Genomic DNA, 18,862 nt, shown 5'->3' with positions numbered 1-18,862 from the left:
CCCAGGCCACAAACAGGTAGCAGTTCATGGTCTGTTAGAAACTGGGCCACACGTGAAGAGGTGAGCAGTGAAAAAAACTGGAAACATCTCCCTGCTCCATCCATGGAAAAATTGTCTTCCACAAAACCAGTCCCTGGTGCCAAAAAGTCAGGGACTGCTGGTTTAGAGAACTGTATTCAATAGCATGTCGGTTTTTTTTAAAAGTCTGTAATTGGTGAGTTTGGCAAGAGCCTATTCATAGCTATGGTGGGGAGCAGCATGGATGGCTGAGAGGCAGTTATCAAACTTTAAACAAATTTGGAGAAGTAGCCAGAGTCATGAACGACAATAACAAGTTAAAACAGCAGAGAGTGTGCATGGTATAGAGGTGGGGTGGGTTTTTCATGGAAGCTGTAAAAGAGTAATCATCTCAAAGTGCCAGTGAGGACAAAGGAAGATTCTAAAGGTTGTTTCCATCCCTGAAGTCCTTAGGATGTGGTCACAAATATTCATGAAGAAGCAGGGTTAGTGGAAGACCAGGTACATTTACCGTGGAAACAGCAAGAGCAGAAAGAATGGAGAGAGGTGGGTGCATTCAGACACTGCGTCCGGAAGATGAAACCGAGTTGGAACAGAAGGAAGGACTAAAGGGATGTTTAGACTCTGGACCATTAGGGAAGGTGGCTAAATCAGGGTATGATAGAGTAACGTTGTCTCTCTTAATGAGCTGGTTAAGGCTCAGCTGGAGCTACTGTTAGTGGTGTGACTTAAGGAGATTGAGTCCTATGCAAACCAAGACTTGCTAGTCATTTCGGACCTGGATTGCCAGAACCTTCTGTGCCCTTATATATCCTCTAGTCAGAGAGCAGTAGCCTGCAGTGAGGTGCCAAGAGGCCTTCTGCAAAGTCCAGACTGACTGACATCCTAGAGGAACCCAAGTCCAAGTGCACGAGCCACAGGATCCAGGATCTGGAGACAATGCTTTCCTCCATGAGATAGTTCCAAGGTGCAGCGCAGGGTTATGACTCATCAGTAGCTCAGTTCTTTTTGACTCAATATAAGAATAAACTAGATCTACATATAATATTGAAGTAGTTTATTCTGTTACAGGAATGTTTAATCTCACACACACACACACTCAGAAACTCAGGTATTTGCAGTATGCATTGCATAACCAGAAGTCTGCTTTAAATATATACACTCCATCTGCCTTTAAATGCTGGCTTTTCATTTGCATTTAATATATATCAAAAGATAATAACACACAGGAGGCTAAAATCCCAGTGGCTAATTTGAACTGATCTTGTATTATATAGATGTTTCACTGAGGAAATTCTCTGTAGAGACACCTCCTTATTTAAGCAGAAAAATTGAATTTTATGAAAGAACCACATTTTCTCAGTTGGAAGTAGAAAAAGAATATGGCCAAAGTTTTGAGATTCATGTGATTCTAAGTTACTGAAATGACATCTACAAAGTTCTTAGTAAACTGTCTTTCCATTTGTTCTGCCAAATATGAGAGAAATTAAGCCTATTTACAGCAAATTGGAGGGTATGTTTTCTGGTATTAAGTTGCAGCATGATTGTACAAATACCTTTGAACTCCTAGAAATCAGAATTGAGGTCAAGAATTTAAATTTATCAGTATATGTTGCCACAGAGTGAAAGTTTGTGTCTTGCCAAAAATTCAAATGAAATCCTAACCTCCACGGTGATGATAATTAGGAAGTGAAGCTTTGGGAAGGTGATTAGATCATGAGGGTGGAACCCTCATGAATGGAATTAGTGTCCTTATATAACACTCCACAGGTCTCCCTTGCTCCTCCCACCATGTGAGGACACAAAGGAGAGACGACTTTCTGTGAACCAAAAAGTAGCCTCTCATCAGATACCAAATCTACCCAGCACTTTGATCTTCGACTTTCCAGTCTCCAGAAGTGTGAGAGTAAGTTTCTGTTGTTTGTAAGCCACCCAGTTTATGACACTTATATTATATCAGCCCAAATGGACTGAGACACATATCAATTAATAATTCAAGAGGAAAAAATAACACATTCTGCCACACTCTTCAAAATGTGCTGGTGGCTTCTCAATTAATTCTTTAAGAAAATATGGCTTACAAGAGTTCATGTTCAGAAAATGTTATCAGCTCAAACTTTCCGCCACAAAGCAGAAAGCAAAAAGGTAACTGAAGGGTCAGCTTTTACTGGAATAGTAATGAGGCAACAAGATGCTTGTTTCCTAACAGTGGGAGCTGGAAGAGAAGAAAAGGCTTGGGACCGCTGAATATGGGCAGCACCAATCAAAAGCCACAAAAGAGATAATGTCTGTGCTGTCATGAATAAGGCTTTTTGCAAGCTGCATCGTCCGGGAAGTAACTAATAATAAATTCATCCCTCCCCAACTCTTACTACCTTCTCTTTCTCTAGCCAGAAGGCAAGGCAAATAGACACACTGCAATCACTGCTCGAGTTCAGTCCTTGGAGACTGATCAAAAGCCATGAATCACATTCACTCTAGTGCTCAGGGGGACTCAGAATAGAGCCGCCTTGTTACCTGGCCTGTCTGCCCACCCTCCTACCCAGCTTCTGGCTAAAACTCATCTGACAACTGATTAATTGTTACATTCCCCCCTTCAGACTCAGAATTTTAAATTATGTTACAACATCCCATCACTAAAAACCACAACTACTTACCTCTCTAAGAAGTTTTTGAGCATCTTACAAATATATTAGTGACAAAAAGTCATGCTCTGAGACTGTATCTTAGCAGCAGAGCTAGTTAGCAATTCTGACTTTCTTACCTGGTTTCTGGAAGTGTCAAAGTACTGCCTGGTGAAAGCCAGGATATCTTCTGTCTCATTCTGTGAAAGGAAATAGGAGTCTTCATCCTGCCTGAGGCTGAGAAGGCTGTGCAGGTAAAACGTATACTCCTTATTACTCATGTTGAGCTTAGAAGAACAAATCTCTTCCTGATGAATGATGTAATAGAGGAGGAGAAGAGAAACTCGCTGGATCACTTCCTCTCTGAGCTGATCCTCAAAATCTCCTCCAGCTATTAGTAACAGGGCATCCGGTTCAAAGCACTGTGCAAAAATTAATAAATAAAAATAAACAGAAAGCTTGACAAATAGTCCTGGAACATTAACCACCACAGAGTCTGCTGCTGCTGCTGCTGCTAAGTCGCTTCAGTCGTGTCCGACTCTGTGTGACCCTAGAGATGGAAGCCCACCAGGCTCCCCCGTCCCTGGGATTCTCCAAGCAAGAACACTGGAGTGGGTTGCCATTTCCTTCTCCAATGCAGGAAAGGGAAAAGCGAAAGGGAAGTCGCTCAGTTGTGTCCGACTCTTAGCGACCCTATGGACTACAGCCCACTAAGCTCCTCCGTCCATGGGATTTTCTAGGCAGGAGTACTGGAGTGGGGTGCTATTGCCTTCTCCGCCACAGAGTCTATGACGCTTATTATTGTATGAATAGGAAGGAAAAGCGGGCAGCCTCAATAGCCCAATTCAAGTAAGACAGTCAGGGTTGAACTTCTATATAAGGAAGTTCTCCCAGGAAGTCCTTATTTCCTAAACGCAGTCTTTCTGTCTTCAACTATGGTAACACAAGCTGTCAATTTGCTGCCTTGATTAAAACCAGCTGACTTTGGCTTTTAAAGTGATGCCCCATTGCATTTAGAATGAAATTCAAGTCCTTATAATTTTCTCCTCAGTCTGGCTTCTACCTACCCTATCTAGCCAACCTCATCTTATCCTCTCTCCACTGCTCTCACTTCACTTCTGCTTCTGTGACTTTCTGTCAGTTCCACCAGGCTCTATCCCACTTGATTTCTTGGGTCTCAGCTTCAGGGGCCACCTCCTCAGGGATGCCTTCCCAGATACCCTGTCCAAAGTTGGAAGTCCCCATCCCTCCCCTGTGTTCTCTAGCACAGTGCCATTCAATAGAAATACAATGCAAGCTACAAGTGCTAGGCACACTTTAAAATTCCTGGTAACCGCACGTTTTGTTTTGTTTGTGCTGTGCTGGGTCTTCGTTGCAGTGCATGGGGGTTTCCCCAGCTGTGGACCATGGACAGGCTCTACAGCATGTGGGCTCAGCAGTTGTGGCACATGGCTTCTCTACTTGGGGCACACAAGCTTAGTTGCCCCATGGCATGTGGGATCTTAGTTCCCTGTATTGGAGGGTGGATTTTTAACTACTGGACCACCAGGGATGTCCCAAGTAGCCACCTTTCAAACCATAAAAGAAATAAATGAAATTAATGTGAATAATACATTTTATTGCAAGATACACATATATGCAAGATATGATCACTTCAACACACAATCAAAATTCTAAAAGGTATCAATGTGCTATTTGACATTCTTTTTGTCACACTAAATCTTTGAAATCTGCTGTGTGGTTTACACTGACCAGTATATCTCAGCTGGGATGAGCCACATATTAAGGGCCTAACAGGCTGAGGCAGCAATGGCAGCTTTAACATTCATGGTTTTTTTGTTTTTTTCATTTTTTCATGGAACTAGGCTTCTAAGATTAATTTGTCTGCTTGTTTATTTTCTATTTCCTCTTGATGACAACTGGCCCAGTAAGGCTGGATTTTGTCCACTTTGTGCATAGCTCTACCCTTGGTCTCCAGCACCATGATGACACTTAAGAAGAATGAAGATGGAATACGTGTGCTCAGTGGCTCAGTCGTGTCTGACTCTGTGACTCTTTGGACTGTAGCCTACCAGGCTCCTCTGTCCATGGGATTTTTCAGACAAGAATACTGGAGTGGGTTGCCGTTTCATCCTCCAGGGGAATCTTTCCGACCCAGGGATCGAACTCGAGTCTCCTACGTCTTCTGTATTGGCAGGTGGGTTCCTTACCACTAGTGCCACCTAGTGGGTACCATCTGCTTCTCCCTTATCCCACCTAAGAGAACTGATGTCAGTACCCTTCTGAGACTCAATCACTGCACCCTGCTGTTAACAGAGAGGTTGGTGGTTTGAGAATTACTAAAAATGTTTCTGTGATGCTTTGTTTCACAAGCCACAGACAGACGCCTGGCTTGTCTAATCAAGAAGTTTACTTGACAGAGGAAGGTGTTTGGAGAAATGTGTTGAGACAGTGAGAAAACGAAAGACACATAGGTTGTGGAAGAGAAGCTTTCCAAGCAAGACAAGAACTGTCTTTCTTCAAAGACACTCGAGGAGCTTCTGGGAACACTCGAGGAGCTTCTGGGAACACTCCCAGGATCCAAGAAGCAGTCCATGACATGGCACCAGCCTCAGGGTGAAGGCATTAAGTAATACCTATCTCAAGCCCCAGGGGAGCTGTCCCACTGTGGGATAATCTACTCTAACATCTTTGAATCTGTTCTCTGAGGTGGAAGTTTCAGGGGATCTAATTCCATGTCTGTTGTGCATCCCACTGGGTAACATCTGGAAAATACTATCTGAGTCAGAAAGAAACATGTCATCCATCTGTAAAGCAAAGCATTAATCACATTCTTCACAAGCCAAGCAGATTCCAAGCTCTCCCCAACTCAACTGCAAGGGGCCAAGAACTCAGCAAACAGGCACAGGCTTCTCAATGAGACCAACTCTGAACGTCAAGGTTAAACAAACCACCAAAACCACACCAGCCCTTTTCTGTTCCCTAATCAGCCCTAGAGAAAAGTCCATGGGTCGGTAGCTGTTGTATGGGGCTGACACCAGGACCCAGGGAGGTGAGTCAGATGAATCCTTCTTTGGACCAAATAACCTCCTGAAACTAGAATATTGGTAAAACTATTGGTCATACGGCCACCATTTACTGGAAGCCATGTGTCCAAGACAGAGCTAAGCACCTTCCAAACCGAGTCATTCCTCAGCGTCTAAGTCTCCTGGTTTCTGGAAAAGGTGTCGGATAATCAATTTTTCAAAGAGGGGAAACACTGCATCATTTTAAATGGAAAAACAAAATGTGCCCAGTTTATATCATAATCAACCAAATATTTCTGCACAATAGACAGCATTCAGAATACTAATTGACCAATTATTTAATGTATAATGAGTTAATAGGTATATTTATATGCAGTATGCAAAGATTTAAGTATGCACAGAATTAAGTATGAACTAAATTTTTCCTTCTGTGAGGACGAATACCCTTAGTATATGTATAAGACAAGTTTAAGAGAGGGTGAGTAATGTACTTAAAGCCACACAGTTGATAGTGGCTGCCCAGTCTTAATTCCTGCTCTGCCACTGACAGACTCTATATTCCCATTCCTTTGTTGTGTGTCATGGAAATCAGCTGTGGATCACCTACGTATTTACTGTGCAGCCCCTTACCCAGTAATTCTCTCTCCCTCCTGTCTGGTAGGAGGAAATTGGGTCAATTAGGAGGTTGCTTGATAGCACTGGATAGATGGGAAGAAGAGTGTCAAGAACACACAGAACCTCTGTGAGGCCACCAGACCACATTTATGTGGCCCAGGTGTGGCTGTGTGCTGGTCGCACACAGCAGTGTCTATGGCCACTCTTCATCCCATCCAAGCTGCCTGAGACCTTGGTCCATTCGTGGTTCCTTCTCCATGCCTTTGCTGTGGACCTTTCTACGGGTGGGGAGGGGGGGTGTAGCACAAGGTAGTGGAGAAGAGGGTAAGATCTGGGCTTTCCTAGTAGTCAAGTGGTTAAGAATCCACCTTGCAATGCAGGGGACACCAGTTTGATCCCTGGTCAGGGAACTAAGATCCCACATGCCATGGGGTAGCTGAGCCCACGTGCGTAACTACTGAGTCCATGCGCCTCAGCTATTGAAGCCCATGCATCTAAAGTCTGTGTTCCAAAACAAGGGAAGTCACTGCAGCAAGAAGCTCTTGCACCACTAGAGAGTATCCCCCACCTCGCTGCAGCTAGAGAAAGCCTGTGTGCAGCAACAAAAACACAGCATAGCCAAAAATAAACGAATACATAAAATATTTTAAAAAGAGGGTAAGATCTGTATTTATGCAGATGGTCATGCCAGAATTAGTTTATAAAATGCTTACAACTTGCAAGGTAAATCAGTTTCTCACTTTGAAAAACTTGTAAAAAGTTGTGGAAGCATTTCATTTGTCTGATTAGAGCATTTGGTCGTCTTGAACGACCAGAGGTTTGCCTACTCCCTGCTTTAGTTTTAGTTTTTTTAAGGCCAGCTGAAATGAAACTTAATGGTGTATCAAAGGGCCATGGGCTGAAAACTTTGTGCCCTGATATTTGAATCTTAGACAAATTACCTTAATACAGAAGGCTGTGGCTTGAGGAAAGAACACTGCAGGGAGAATGAGAAGAGCTAACATAAGAAAATGTGGATTCTCTTCTGGGCACGGATGTGACAGAAGGCCTCTAGAGGTTGGTGGGGGGACTGGAATTTTCAGCTCATCACCACTAGATTTGTTTTTGTTGTTACAGTTTTCAGAAGTGCTTTGGTTGTGGTTTGAGAGAAGATGTTTAGTAAAAGTCTGCAAATAGTGGCACCCCATGGGCACTGGATCTGTCCCAGGCTCTGACTCCAGTGAAGTGATTCTTTGTTAAAAAAAGAATGGACTCACTCAGAAATAATCCACTGATTTCCTTCTAATCTTGTCAGGTGGAGGCATAAGGTTTAAGCGGGGGGAACCCCCCACAGATTCTAGGAATTAGTTTTTCAACTTTATAAGGAAATAAACTTTGGTAAAAAGACTACTCAAAATGTGAGAAGGATTTTCTACTCGGTTAAATGGACTACTCAGATATTTGTTAGAAATTTTCTGTGACACCCTGGAGCCAAATCAAATTGCCTTCTCCCAGCTGCTTAATTCAGCTTTTTGTGTATTGCCTGTGTATTTCAGGCTCCAGCCTCAATGACAAAGAGCTGTATGAAATATTTTTTTATGCTAATGAAGCAATTGTCAGAACCTGCAGGATTTCAAACCAAGAGACATTGAGAATTTGATTTGGAATTATGGGTAAATCTGCTGCCTTCTTTAAGTTCTTAGATTTTTATAAGGTCTGCTTAGAAGGGAGGTGGGGGTTGCTAACAGTTGACTGTAAAACATAAGAGGGAAATTATATTTCTTCCTTTACCTTTCAAAGAAAGATCTGGGATGATGTCAGCTGGTGGTGGGCACTAGGTTTTTGTGGGTCTGTACTAGATTTAGGGGCATTTCTGAGTGACAGAAAGAAAAGTCTTAACTGAGAAGAGTTCACATAAACTTGCTCCATAAACAAGATAAAGTGTGATGCTTTCCACACTTTACCCCATGGTAGTTCTGAGAAATCAGGGACAGGGAGGGAATTAAATGCAGGAGCTTAAAGCATCAATTCTCTTTGAATGTGTCTGAGAATCACCTGGAGATCTTGCTTAAAAACCCCAAACCTCTGGGACAGCTGCAGTGAGGCTGAGGGGCAGGCAGGAAGGGTATGCTGAGGAAAAGTTTGATTTTTCCAGTCTGATGGTCCTTCACAAACACTGCTCCAATAGCCAGAAATGGGGTTGGTACTGGACGTTTCTGTGACTACGTGTGGGAGAAGAGAGTCTAAGTGCCTAAATACATTCACAGATGGACATGTGATCTCACCAGCAGCCCCTGGGGGAGGGAATCAGCACCTCGGTGACTTAACAGCTAGAAGGTACCAGAACAAGGGGTATGCTCCTAATGTTGACTTTAAACCAGATTCTTTTCCCTTTACCATGCCTGAAACCCAAGCAGGGTCACGGTTCTCATCATTACTTAAGTGCAATCCATTCTTTTGGAGTTACTTAATCCCTCATTGAATGTATTAAGACCCTGTTCTCACTCTTCTCATTAAAAGAAAAAAAAGCCACAATCAGGCAAGAGTGTCTATTTTTCAAAGACAGCAGCTTGAATGGATTTATTTTAAAACACAGTACTCTCAAAAACTTCAGTTTTTTTTAAAAAATTCAGTTTTTACCAAGATCTGAAATAAAATGGAACTGATTTCCTCCCCACACATTCAAGATACACTCTGATCTCTTTTTTTAGACATTTAAGGACATGATCTCATCCCCTTGCCCTCTCCTTCTGATAGGCACCCTCTCAATGGATAAACTCCCTAAAAAGATTAAAAAAAAAAATTCAATAACAAGATGAAGATTTGTGATTTGCACAGAATGTGGATATTTGCTAAATCAGGGAGTTTGTTTTTTTTATGTGTGTGAATGAACACAGATTTCATGGACTCCTTGCTTAGATCATGGGTGTTTGGGTAAACTAGATCCTTCTGAGGAGGTGAAGCAGAGATTTGCCTCTTTTCTTCCCCCAACTTTAGTCTCTTAGAAAAAGAAATAGCAGCAGCAGGAGAGGAAAGGTGTTACAGTGTTTCACTTCCTAGGAATAAGAATTAATTCAAACAGAAGCTAAATTGGCCAAACACCTGTTAATATCACAGAAAACAAAACAAAACAAAAATGTACAAAACAACCTATTCCACCCCCCTCCAAAAATGGAGAACAGTCTTGCCTGTTTACATCCTCCCCTTACCCTGCTAAACTAATACTCGACCAGCCTTAATAAGGCACTTCATGTTGTTAGAGGAGAACATTTCTCTGAAGCAAATTCTCAGAGGACATTAATAAGATATGACTCCTAGTTATTTCCGGTGGGAAGTCTTCTGTTGCTATATATATAAATTAATGTCATCACAGATGAGCTGCCTCTCACAACACATGTTTTCTCTGGGAACCCTTGGGAGTTTTACTAATTATTGAATTATTTATTGTTTGCACAGAGCAGAGAAAAATTCTGTTAGCCAGACCCTTCTGTCATGAAAAACAAAAAACAAAACACTTGGCCAGGAAATGTTTCCCTCAGAACTAAGTGTGATTGAGAAAATCTGCCAAAACTTATTCTGGGTGGAAATGATTTTGCTTCTCTTGTTTAGTCATGTCTTCATTTATTTACTTACTTATTTGTGAGGTCATTCTGAAAAAAATCTAATCAGTCAGGAAAAGGATGCTGCGAATGCTTTGGTCTGCTTTTTGCAGTCTTTTTTTAAAAAAATGTTTTATTTATTTGGCTGTGCTGGGTCTATAGTGGTGGCATGCAGGATCTTTAGTTGCAGCAAAGAGTTGAGGCATGTGGGATCTAGTTCCCTGACCAGGGGTCAAACCCAGGCCCCCTGCATTGGGAACTCGGATTCTTAGCTACTGGACCACCAGAGAAATCCCTGCGGTCATTTTTAAAACATAGGCTCTTACTGCTGGGGATGTTCTTGTCAAACTCCCTTTCTCCCAATGGAGGCATTCTGATTTTACATTAAATGTTGATTTTTACATTAATTCTGATTTTACATTAATGTGCCTTGCAGAGATTGTTTTTAAACATTCCTGGGCAAGTGAAATATTGATGTTTGGAGAAGAAAATTGCAACCTGGGTATTTTGTGAAGCCTGGCCAGGTGATGCTGATGGATAGCCAGGGTTTGAGAGTCACTTAATAGACTAGGAAATGGCTGGAAAATGGGCCTCTGTGACCCTGGATCTCATTTCAGCCCCGCTGATAGCACTTCCCTTCCCCAGCTCAGATTCCCATTTTTAAGAAGACAATCATCCAATTCATTAAATCCCCATGATATAAAATCTTAAAACACACCTACTGATATTGAGGAGAAAGTACTTAAAAATGCAATGTTAGGCAAATAGTGGATGGATTTACCTCAGAAAACAAGCAGCATCTATATAACCAATCACATTCAAGGTGACTGCAATAAAAAGGATTAAGTCAGAAAGAAGAGGGAACTATACTTCTAAGCCTGCAGAAGGGTTGTAGCAAGGCTTATAGAAGGCTTATTATCATTTTAATATAAACAAGCTCTCCATGTCTTTAAATGCCATATGCAGAATACTGTATGATCTGGTATATGGGAGTTATTATACCGTAATGCATTGGTCACTCAGATATTGGAAGGTTTGCGTCTGATTTTGCTTTCTTGAAATAAGTGCCTGGGAAATGCATGGCTCTTGTGAACACGCTCAGTCCCTGATCCCATTCTATCACACTAACCAGATTGCAGTCTCCTTGCCTTCCGTCTGTCCTCCGTGGGCACCCAGTTTTCTCCAGCAATGTTCTGATGAGGCTTCTTGAGTGGTTCAGGGGACGGGGGTCATCAGCAGAGAGAACCCGTAGAACTTCTGTCAGCCGCCCTGGACTCCAAGTACTGCTGCTGTCCGGAGTAGAGGGTTTTTCCGTCTCAGTAGAGGGATCAAGGCTGAGTAGAAGGAACAAGGGCACCCAGGATACAGAAGGCTTTGTCCAGAAGCACATTTCCACTCTTCCTCTACCCCAAGTCTGCTTTGATGGAGGAGGATGGGTTGGTGTTCACGGTGTCAACTTGTAGCTGGAGGAATGTCAGTGGAAAGGGGGAAAATGAAGGCTTTAATTATTGTGCTTGCAAGAGGTTTGAAAAGATTCATTAACTGGGTGGCTAAGCAGATTGGCAATGACAAGCTGTTTCTAAACAACAGGGGATCTGTAGGTTGTTCCTAACCCCCACTGGCAGGAAACTATGGTGGGTTTAGACTTTCAACCCGTTCAACAGCCAAGAAGTGAGTTATATTGCTTCTCTGGGAACTACACAGAGAGTCAAAAGATAGGAAGAATACACTTCACTGTCTGTCCTAACGGTGCTACAAGTCATAAAACCCAGATGTATGAAAAGATAACTAGTGGGAAGCTGTGATATAGCACACAGAGCTCAGCTCAGTGCTCTGTGATGATCTAGATGGGTGGGTGGGGAAGCGGGCTGAGGGAAGGAGGCTCAAGAGGGAAGGGAATATATCTATACTTACAGCTGATTCACTTTGTTGTAAAGCAGAAACTAACACATTGCATAGCAACTATACTTCAATTTTTTAAAAAGAGCAGGAAACACTCTCCATTTTTAAATTGAGGTATAGGTGATTTACAACGCTGTATTAGTTGCAAGTGTACAGGGAAGCGAGTCAGTTATACATATACATTTTTTCAGATTCTTATTTTAGGTTATTATAAGATATTGACTATAGTTTCCTATGCTATATAGTAGGAATTCTTGTTGTTTACCTACGGTATGTACAGTAGTGTATATATGTTAATCCCAAACTCTTTATCTCTCCACACCTCCAACAGGAAACAGCCTCATTTTAACCCATTGATCTATGGGCCTCTTTAGTAAAGTAAGTCAATAAAAGTAAACAGAAAATAAATTGAATACATTACAGATATCACACTGAGTTAGAAGATTTTCAAAAAGGAAAGGACGAAAACAGTAATGTGCAGAACTACTGGTTAGTTTTCAGCTGATTAAAAGTACGAACTATCTTAGAAAAACAAGAGAGTTTCAAGTCCACGTGAAGCATGATAAATCCACATATTTGGGGCTTACTACAGAAGTGAAAAGGACGACTTGAGAGCCAATCAGCTTTCTGGAAAAAAAATATTAATCTCTTCAACCGATTGCTTAAGGAATGCAAAATGTTAACAGCATCTCATGGCAGACCTTGGCTCAGAGATGAGCTAAAATGGCTGTGGGGTAGTAACAAAAATACTAGGATTACTTTTATGGTTTAAAAAGAGAGAGCAAGTTTAAGATTCTTATGTTAGCATTTAAAAAATGACAGAGGATGATACAAACATTTCTAAACCCAGTGCTTACCTTCAGAAGAAAGATAAATGATTATTTATCTGGAGCTCTGTGGCCTTTTAAATCTTGGAGGGTATTTCGTGGTTACAAAGTCCTCTGTTTTTAAAATTCCTTGACTGTGCGCTGGGAGCTAGAGAGGATTATTTCAGCCCAGAAAAGTTTTCAGTTGCTATGGAGAGTAACAATGAAGGTGCATAAAAGCGAGAACTTTCTGTCTGGCCAATTTTCAGGAAAATCAAATCGGGGTCGCTAATGAACCCAACTTTTTATATCAATATTTACCAATTGTCTTAGAATTCTGAGAACAACCTTAGAATTTCTTACAGCCACTTGCCCTTTAAAGGATAGATCTAGGTCAAATGAGTTCACTTACAGAATGGAAAGGTTTTCATGTTAAATCAAGATTTCTTTTATTTCTCAGATGATTTTGTGATAACTGCTTTATCCACACTCAAACCAAGGATCTGTTAAAAAAAAAAAAAAAGACAGGCTCATTAGAACTTTATTTTATAAGGTACAGGATTTTAAACAATTTCAGGCGTTCTTAAGTCCATGTTTCAAAAAAAAAAAAAAAAAAAAAAAGCATTTGCTAGAGGAAATTCTTACCTGGGACTCAAGAGGGAAACTTTAATTAGCTGTGTATATTCTGATCTCAGAGTCTGTGTTAGAAGTAATTACATCATGCCCTCCGGTGCTGTGAAACGAGCTCTCACTAACTTATTAGGGAATAAATGACTGAAAGAACAAATGCGGTAAATTTTATAGGCGGTAAGAGAAGTTAAAAACCCAAGATTTCAAAGTGGACATGGAAAGAGCACAGAGGCTCCAGAGACACAAAATGAATCTGAAAAACGCAGGAAAAGGAGAGGGATTTTTGAGTTGGGTTCTGAGGTGGTGGTTGGGGAGGGAGACCAAGGCAAAAAACAAAGAAGGTGAGATAATTGTTCTCAAACGTTCATTGGATATGAAGATTGGGAACAAGAGGGAAATGATCCTAGGACAATGCTGGTAAGCCTGTTAGAAATAGGGACGGCCAACGCTTCCAGAAAACGCCCAGCTGCTCTTGACCTACACATCAGGGAACACTCAAGATTTATCTAAACTGTCAGGGGAAGGGCCATGGCCTGTATCTCTCGACATCTGTGGGAAGATATTCCTGAAGTAAGAGTCCAAAACCATGCGTCCAACAGAGGAGTGAGGAGGTGGTCAAGACCTTCCAGCCGTGGAGGTGGATGCAGAACAGGAAATGGACTCCGGACCAGAGAGGGCACCTTGGGCAAAGCTCCCCGCAAGCTCCTGCTCCCGACCTACTGCCCACCCAGCAACGGGAACCACCTGAGCATCATTTGTAGGCTCTGCCCCATCTCAGTCTCAGGGACTCGGTGAGCCGGTATCTAAGTAGCCCAAAGTCTACTGAGCGAATTATCCAGTCCTCTTGTCTCCTGCTGCTTTTCAGAACTTCAGCTTTGCCTTATTTCTGGAATTAAGCCCTTGCTTCCTGGTCCACTTCCAATCATCAGATCCCCAGATCGGCCCTCCCAGCCCAAGTCCCTCCGTATAATTTTCCAGGTTAAAGCAGAGCTGCATCTTGACTGGCTATGAAGTGGTCCTGGGGGAGCGCCCCCTGCTGGAACTTTGAGATCTTTCTCCTGATTCCCAGAGGGATATCCAGCCTGAAGTCCTATGTTTCCTAGTCTCAGGTGCCCTGTGGCTAGGGATCCGCGCCTTTTACAGCCCCAGCAAGTTACCTCCTGCAGGAATTCTCAAACACCCATTACTAGTCTCAGCTGATCCCAGCACCTCAACCAGGCCACCCAGGAGCTAAGTGGCTGTAAACTAAGTGAACTTTTCCCTCAGGTTACAGTCTGTATCATTTGCCTGGAGGCTTGCTCTCCCCTCAGAATCATACATAAGTCAGCCACCGACCAGATTTCTTTTCCTGCCTCAGAGTGAGACAGCCATTAGGAGGGGCAAGGAGAAGCCTTGGAGGAAGGTGGAAGGCAGGCAGATCCCAAGGAAGAAGGAGGAAGCACTTGGCCGAACAGTGAGGTGTTGCTTTCTTCATCTGATCTGGGTTATAGCTCTTAACTCTTCATCCCCAACCTGCCTGCTTCCCCAACAAGCCTGAAATCAACCTTGCTTAAGCATGGTTATATTTGCAATCCAAACCAGTCTCTGGGGATAATGAGTTTCAGGTGTAAATTAACCCCCTTTATGTACAAAGAAGGAGTTCATTGACTCCTAGTTGACATTTACAAGGATTTACAAGGGTTTACTAATTTGGAAATAGTTTCATCTGTTGCAGTATTTCCTGATAAGTTGTTGTTTAGTCACTAAGTCCTGTCCAACTCTTTCGCAGTCCCATGGATTGTTACCTATGGAGCTCCTCTGTATTCCTTTTCCTAGGAAAAGGAAAAGGAGTATGTCAAAGCTGTATATTGTCACCATGCTTATTTAACTTATATGCAGAGTACATCATGAGAAATGCTGGGCTGGATAAAGCACAAGCTGGAATCAAGATTGTTTGGAGAAATATCAATAACCTCAGATATGCAGATGACACCACCCTTATGGCAGAAACTGAAGAACTAAAGAGCCTCTGATGAAAGTGAAAGAGGAGAGTGAAAAAGTTGGCTTAAAACTCAACATCCAGAAAAACTAAGATCATGGCACCTGGTCCCATCACTTCATGGCAAATAGGTGGAGAAACAGTGGAAACAGTGGCAGACTTTATTTCTGGGGGCTCCAAAATCACTGCAGATAGTGACTGCAGCCATGAAATTAAAAGATACTTACTCCTTGGAAGAAAAGTTATGACCAACCTAGGCAGCATATTACAAAGCAAAGCTATTACTTTGCCAACAAAGGTCAGTCTAGTCAAGGCTATGGTTTTTCCAGTAGTCATTTATGGATGTGAAAGTTGGACTATAAAGAAAGCTGAGCACCGAAGAATTGATGCTTTTGAATTGTGGTGTTGAAGAAGACTCTTGAGAGTCCCTTGGACTCAAGGAGATTCAACCAGTCCATCCTAAAGGAAATCAGTCCTGAATGTTTATTATAAGTACTGATGTTGAAGCTGAAACTCCAATACTTTGGCTATCTAATGTGAAGAGCTGACTTATTTGAAAAGACCCTGATACTGGGAAAGATTAAAGGTGGGAAGAGAAGGGGGCGATAGAGGATCAGATGGTTGGATGGCTTCACTGACTCAATGGGCATGAGTTTGAGTAAACTCTGAGAGTTGGTGATGGACAGGGAGGCCTGGTGTGCTGCAGTCCATGGGGTCGCAAAGAGTCAGACACAACTGAGCGGACTGAACTGAACTGAACTGAGGCTCCTCTGTCCATGGGATTTCCCAGTCAGGAATACTAGAGTATATTTCCATTTCCTTCTCCAGGAAATTTTCCTGACCCAGGATCAAACCTGCATCTCCTGCTTAGCAGGCAGATTCTTTACCACTGAGCCACTAGGGAAGTCAGTCTCCTGATATACAGGGACTTTTTTTTGTGCTGACGCAGGAAGATGTAATAGGAGGTAGAAGGGAAGCTAGAAGACATTAATCTGTCCTACCTTCAGCTCCAATTCTTTGCCATCCTGTGTGATCTGAGTTTCAAACTTCTATCTCATATCAGTATTGGAGAAGGCAATGGCAATCCACTCCAGTACTCTTGCCTGGAGAATCCCATGGATGGAGGAGCCTGGTAGGCTACAGTCCTTGGGGTGCTAAGAGTCAGACACGACTGAGCGACTTCACTTTCACTTTTCACTTTCATGCATTGGAGAAGGAAATGGCAACCCACTCCAGTGTTCTTGCCTGGAGAATCCCAGGGATGGAGAAGCCTGGTGGGCTGCCGTCTATGGGGTCGCACAGAGTCGGACACCACTGGAGCGACTTAGCAGCAGCAGCATATCAATATAATGCCTTGACCTGGAAAGAATTTAAAGGGGCCCACCAGGTAACATGAAATGCAAGATGGCAGCCACTTCAGAAGAGGCTGAATAAAGTGTAGAGCCATCTTGTGTCGTTCAGGGTGGCCATGCACAGCTTTGCAGGTTGTGTACGGTAGAACCCTAGGGATCGCCATTCACTTCCATAATCATCACAGATTTATAGATTCATTATATGAATATTCCAGCAGATGTCCTGAAGAAAGGAGACTCTGAGCTCGTGGTAGGACTGCTTGTGTCCCTCTTCCTCAGCTTCCACTTGACTCTGTGTGGGGCCATCTCTGGCAATGAGATGAGGTCCTAAGACTCAGCTACTTCTGGGCCTTGCTTTTCCCCCTGTCCTCCTATTATGCTGTCTTCTTCCCTCTTTTCCAAGACTCTAACCTCCCTAAGTCATAACTAAATAAAGTTTATTAACATTTTTGAATTGTCTTTAATGCCTAGGCACTGGGCTAAGTAACCTCACGTGTATTTTCTCATGTGATTTCAACGGAACGTAATTAACTTCATTTTTTTAACATTTATTTTTGGCTGCACTGGGTCATCATTGCTTTGTGAGGCCCTTCTCTAGTTGTGGTTTTCGGGCTTCTTGTTGTGATACCCTTCTCTTGTTGCAGAGCGTGGGCTCTAGGGTGCATAGGGTTAGTTGCCCCGTGGCATGTGGGATTGTACTGGATCAGGGGTCAAAACTGTGTTCCCTGTAGTGGCAGACAGGTTCTTAACCACTGGACCACCAGGAAGTCCTGAACCTAATGAACTTCTTCTCACTGTACATTTCTAAAATCCCCAGGTCACACAGCTAGTAGATGACACCAGAAATCCAGGCCTGTATACATCAAACTTGGTGCTTATACCAGCAAGCAACTGTCTGTTGCAATATGATTCCATTTTTATTCGTTAAGTCTAGGTTTCTTTTTACAGTGAATCATGGGCTACACAAAGGAATCAGGCAAAAGTTCATCATAAATAAAACAATCTTTTCCTGGATAGGTCATTATATAGTATTGGGTAGAGTTTTTTAAAAAAATTTTTTTAATAAAAAAATTAAAAATTCATGTGATACAGATAGGTATTTTTTAAAAAAGAAAAAAATAACAGTGATGTGCTGCATTTTGATTTTTGAATTCTCCTCAAAACTCCTTCAGCACAAAAGTCCTCAGGGAAAAAAGTTTCTTCAAGTAAAAAAGTAAAACTTTAAAACAAATAGAACTTCAAGCTCTCCTTTTCTGTAATACATGATAGTTCTACCCATTAGGCATTTGAAACAAACACTACTCCTTCTTCAACTGTTTTCTCAGAGGAAAATCTGAATGTTCAATTAAGAGACAGCATCTACAGGGTAGATACTAGAGTCTTATCCATCTCCTGATTCTGTGACATCACTGTATCTCCAACAGTTAGGAAATGTCACCTGTTTTAAATGTTGACATTTAGGTGATCTTTGATTTGGAAACTAATAGTAAACATGATTTTTTAAAAAAAGACATGTTTTATGTGCAACTTTCAAACAGTATTTTCTTTTCCTTATGAAAACTATGTATAACTACTAATAAAAAAAGGTATCCAAGAGCATTAAAAAAAAAGAAGGTTGTGTCTCTACCCAAGATAACAAATGGATTATGTTATATGCATAGTTTTGAAACTGTTTTTACTGTTATATTGTGTCAGACCTGCTAAAAATGGCTTTATTAGTCATTTCAAAAATTCACCTTTTGGAATATTATTCCACCATGAAAAGGAAAGAAACTGGGTCATTTGTAGTAATGTAACTGAAACTAAAGTCTTACAGAGTGAAGTTAAAAAGAGAAAAACAAATATCACATATTAACACATATATGAGGATTCCCTGGTGGCTCAGTAGTAAAGAATCCACCTGCCAATTCAAGAGTAACAGGTTTAATCCCTCTGTTGGGAAGATCCCCTGGAGAAGGAATGGTGACCCTCTCCAGTATTCTTGCCTGGGAAATCCGATGGTCTGAGAAGCCTAGCAGGCTATGGTCCATGACATCATAAAGAATCAGGCATGACTTAGAGACTAAACAACCACACATATGTATGGAACCTAGAAAAATGGTACTGATGAATCTATTTTCAGAGCAGGAGTAGAGATGCAGACATAGAGAATGAGGATATGGACGCAGAGGCGAGAAGGCGAGGGTGGGACGAACTGAGAGAATAGCATTGACGTACCTACACTCCCGTGTGTAAGACAGCTAGCAGGAAGAGCTCGGCTCGGTGCTCTGTGATGGCCTAGAGCCGTGGGGTGGGAGGAGGGGGGTTGAGGGTCAAGAAGGAGGGGATATATG

General features: G+C 42.1%; 1 protein-coding gene across 2 annotated transcripts in view; it reads right to left on the bottom strand.

Annotated features, from left to right (window-relative positions):
• Positions 1 to 12,712, bottom strand: part of SLC39A12 (solute carrier family 39 member 12) — an 82,261-nt gene extending 69,549 nt beyond the window's left edge. For both annotated transcript variants that reach the window (XM_004014250.6, XM_015099602.4), the window contains exons 1-3: positions 12,621 to 12,712; positions 10,991 to 11,324; positions 2,783 to 3,064 (exon numbers count right to left, since the gene is read on the bottom strand). In XM_004014250.6, the coding sequence (XP_004014299.2) occupies positions 2,783 to 3,064; positions 10,991 to 11,251 (543 nt within the window). In that variant the 5' untranslated portion in view covers positions 11,252 to 11,324; positions 12,621 to 12,712. The remainder of the gene's footprint in view (positions 1 to 2,782; positions 3,065 to 10,990; positions 11,325 to 12,620) is intronic.
• Positions 12,713 to 18,862: the final 6,150 nt, after the last annotated feature.

Source organism: Ovis aries, chromosome 13 (assembly GCF_016772045.2).
Source record: "Ovis aries strain OAR_USU_Benz2616 breed Rambouillet chromosome 13, ARS-UI_Ramb_v3.0, whole genome shotgun sequence".
NCBI classification, from domain to species: domain Eukaryota; kingdom Metazoa; phylum Chordata; class Mammalia; order Artiodactyla; family Bovidae; genus Ovis; species Ovis aries.
Note: the sequence above shows the minus strand (reverse complement) of the source record. Positions and strands in the feature narration are given on the sequence as shown.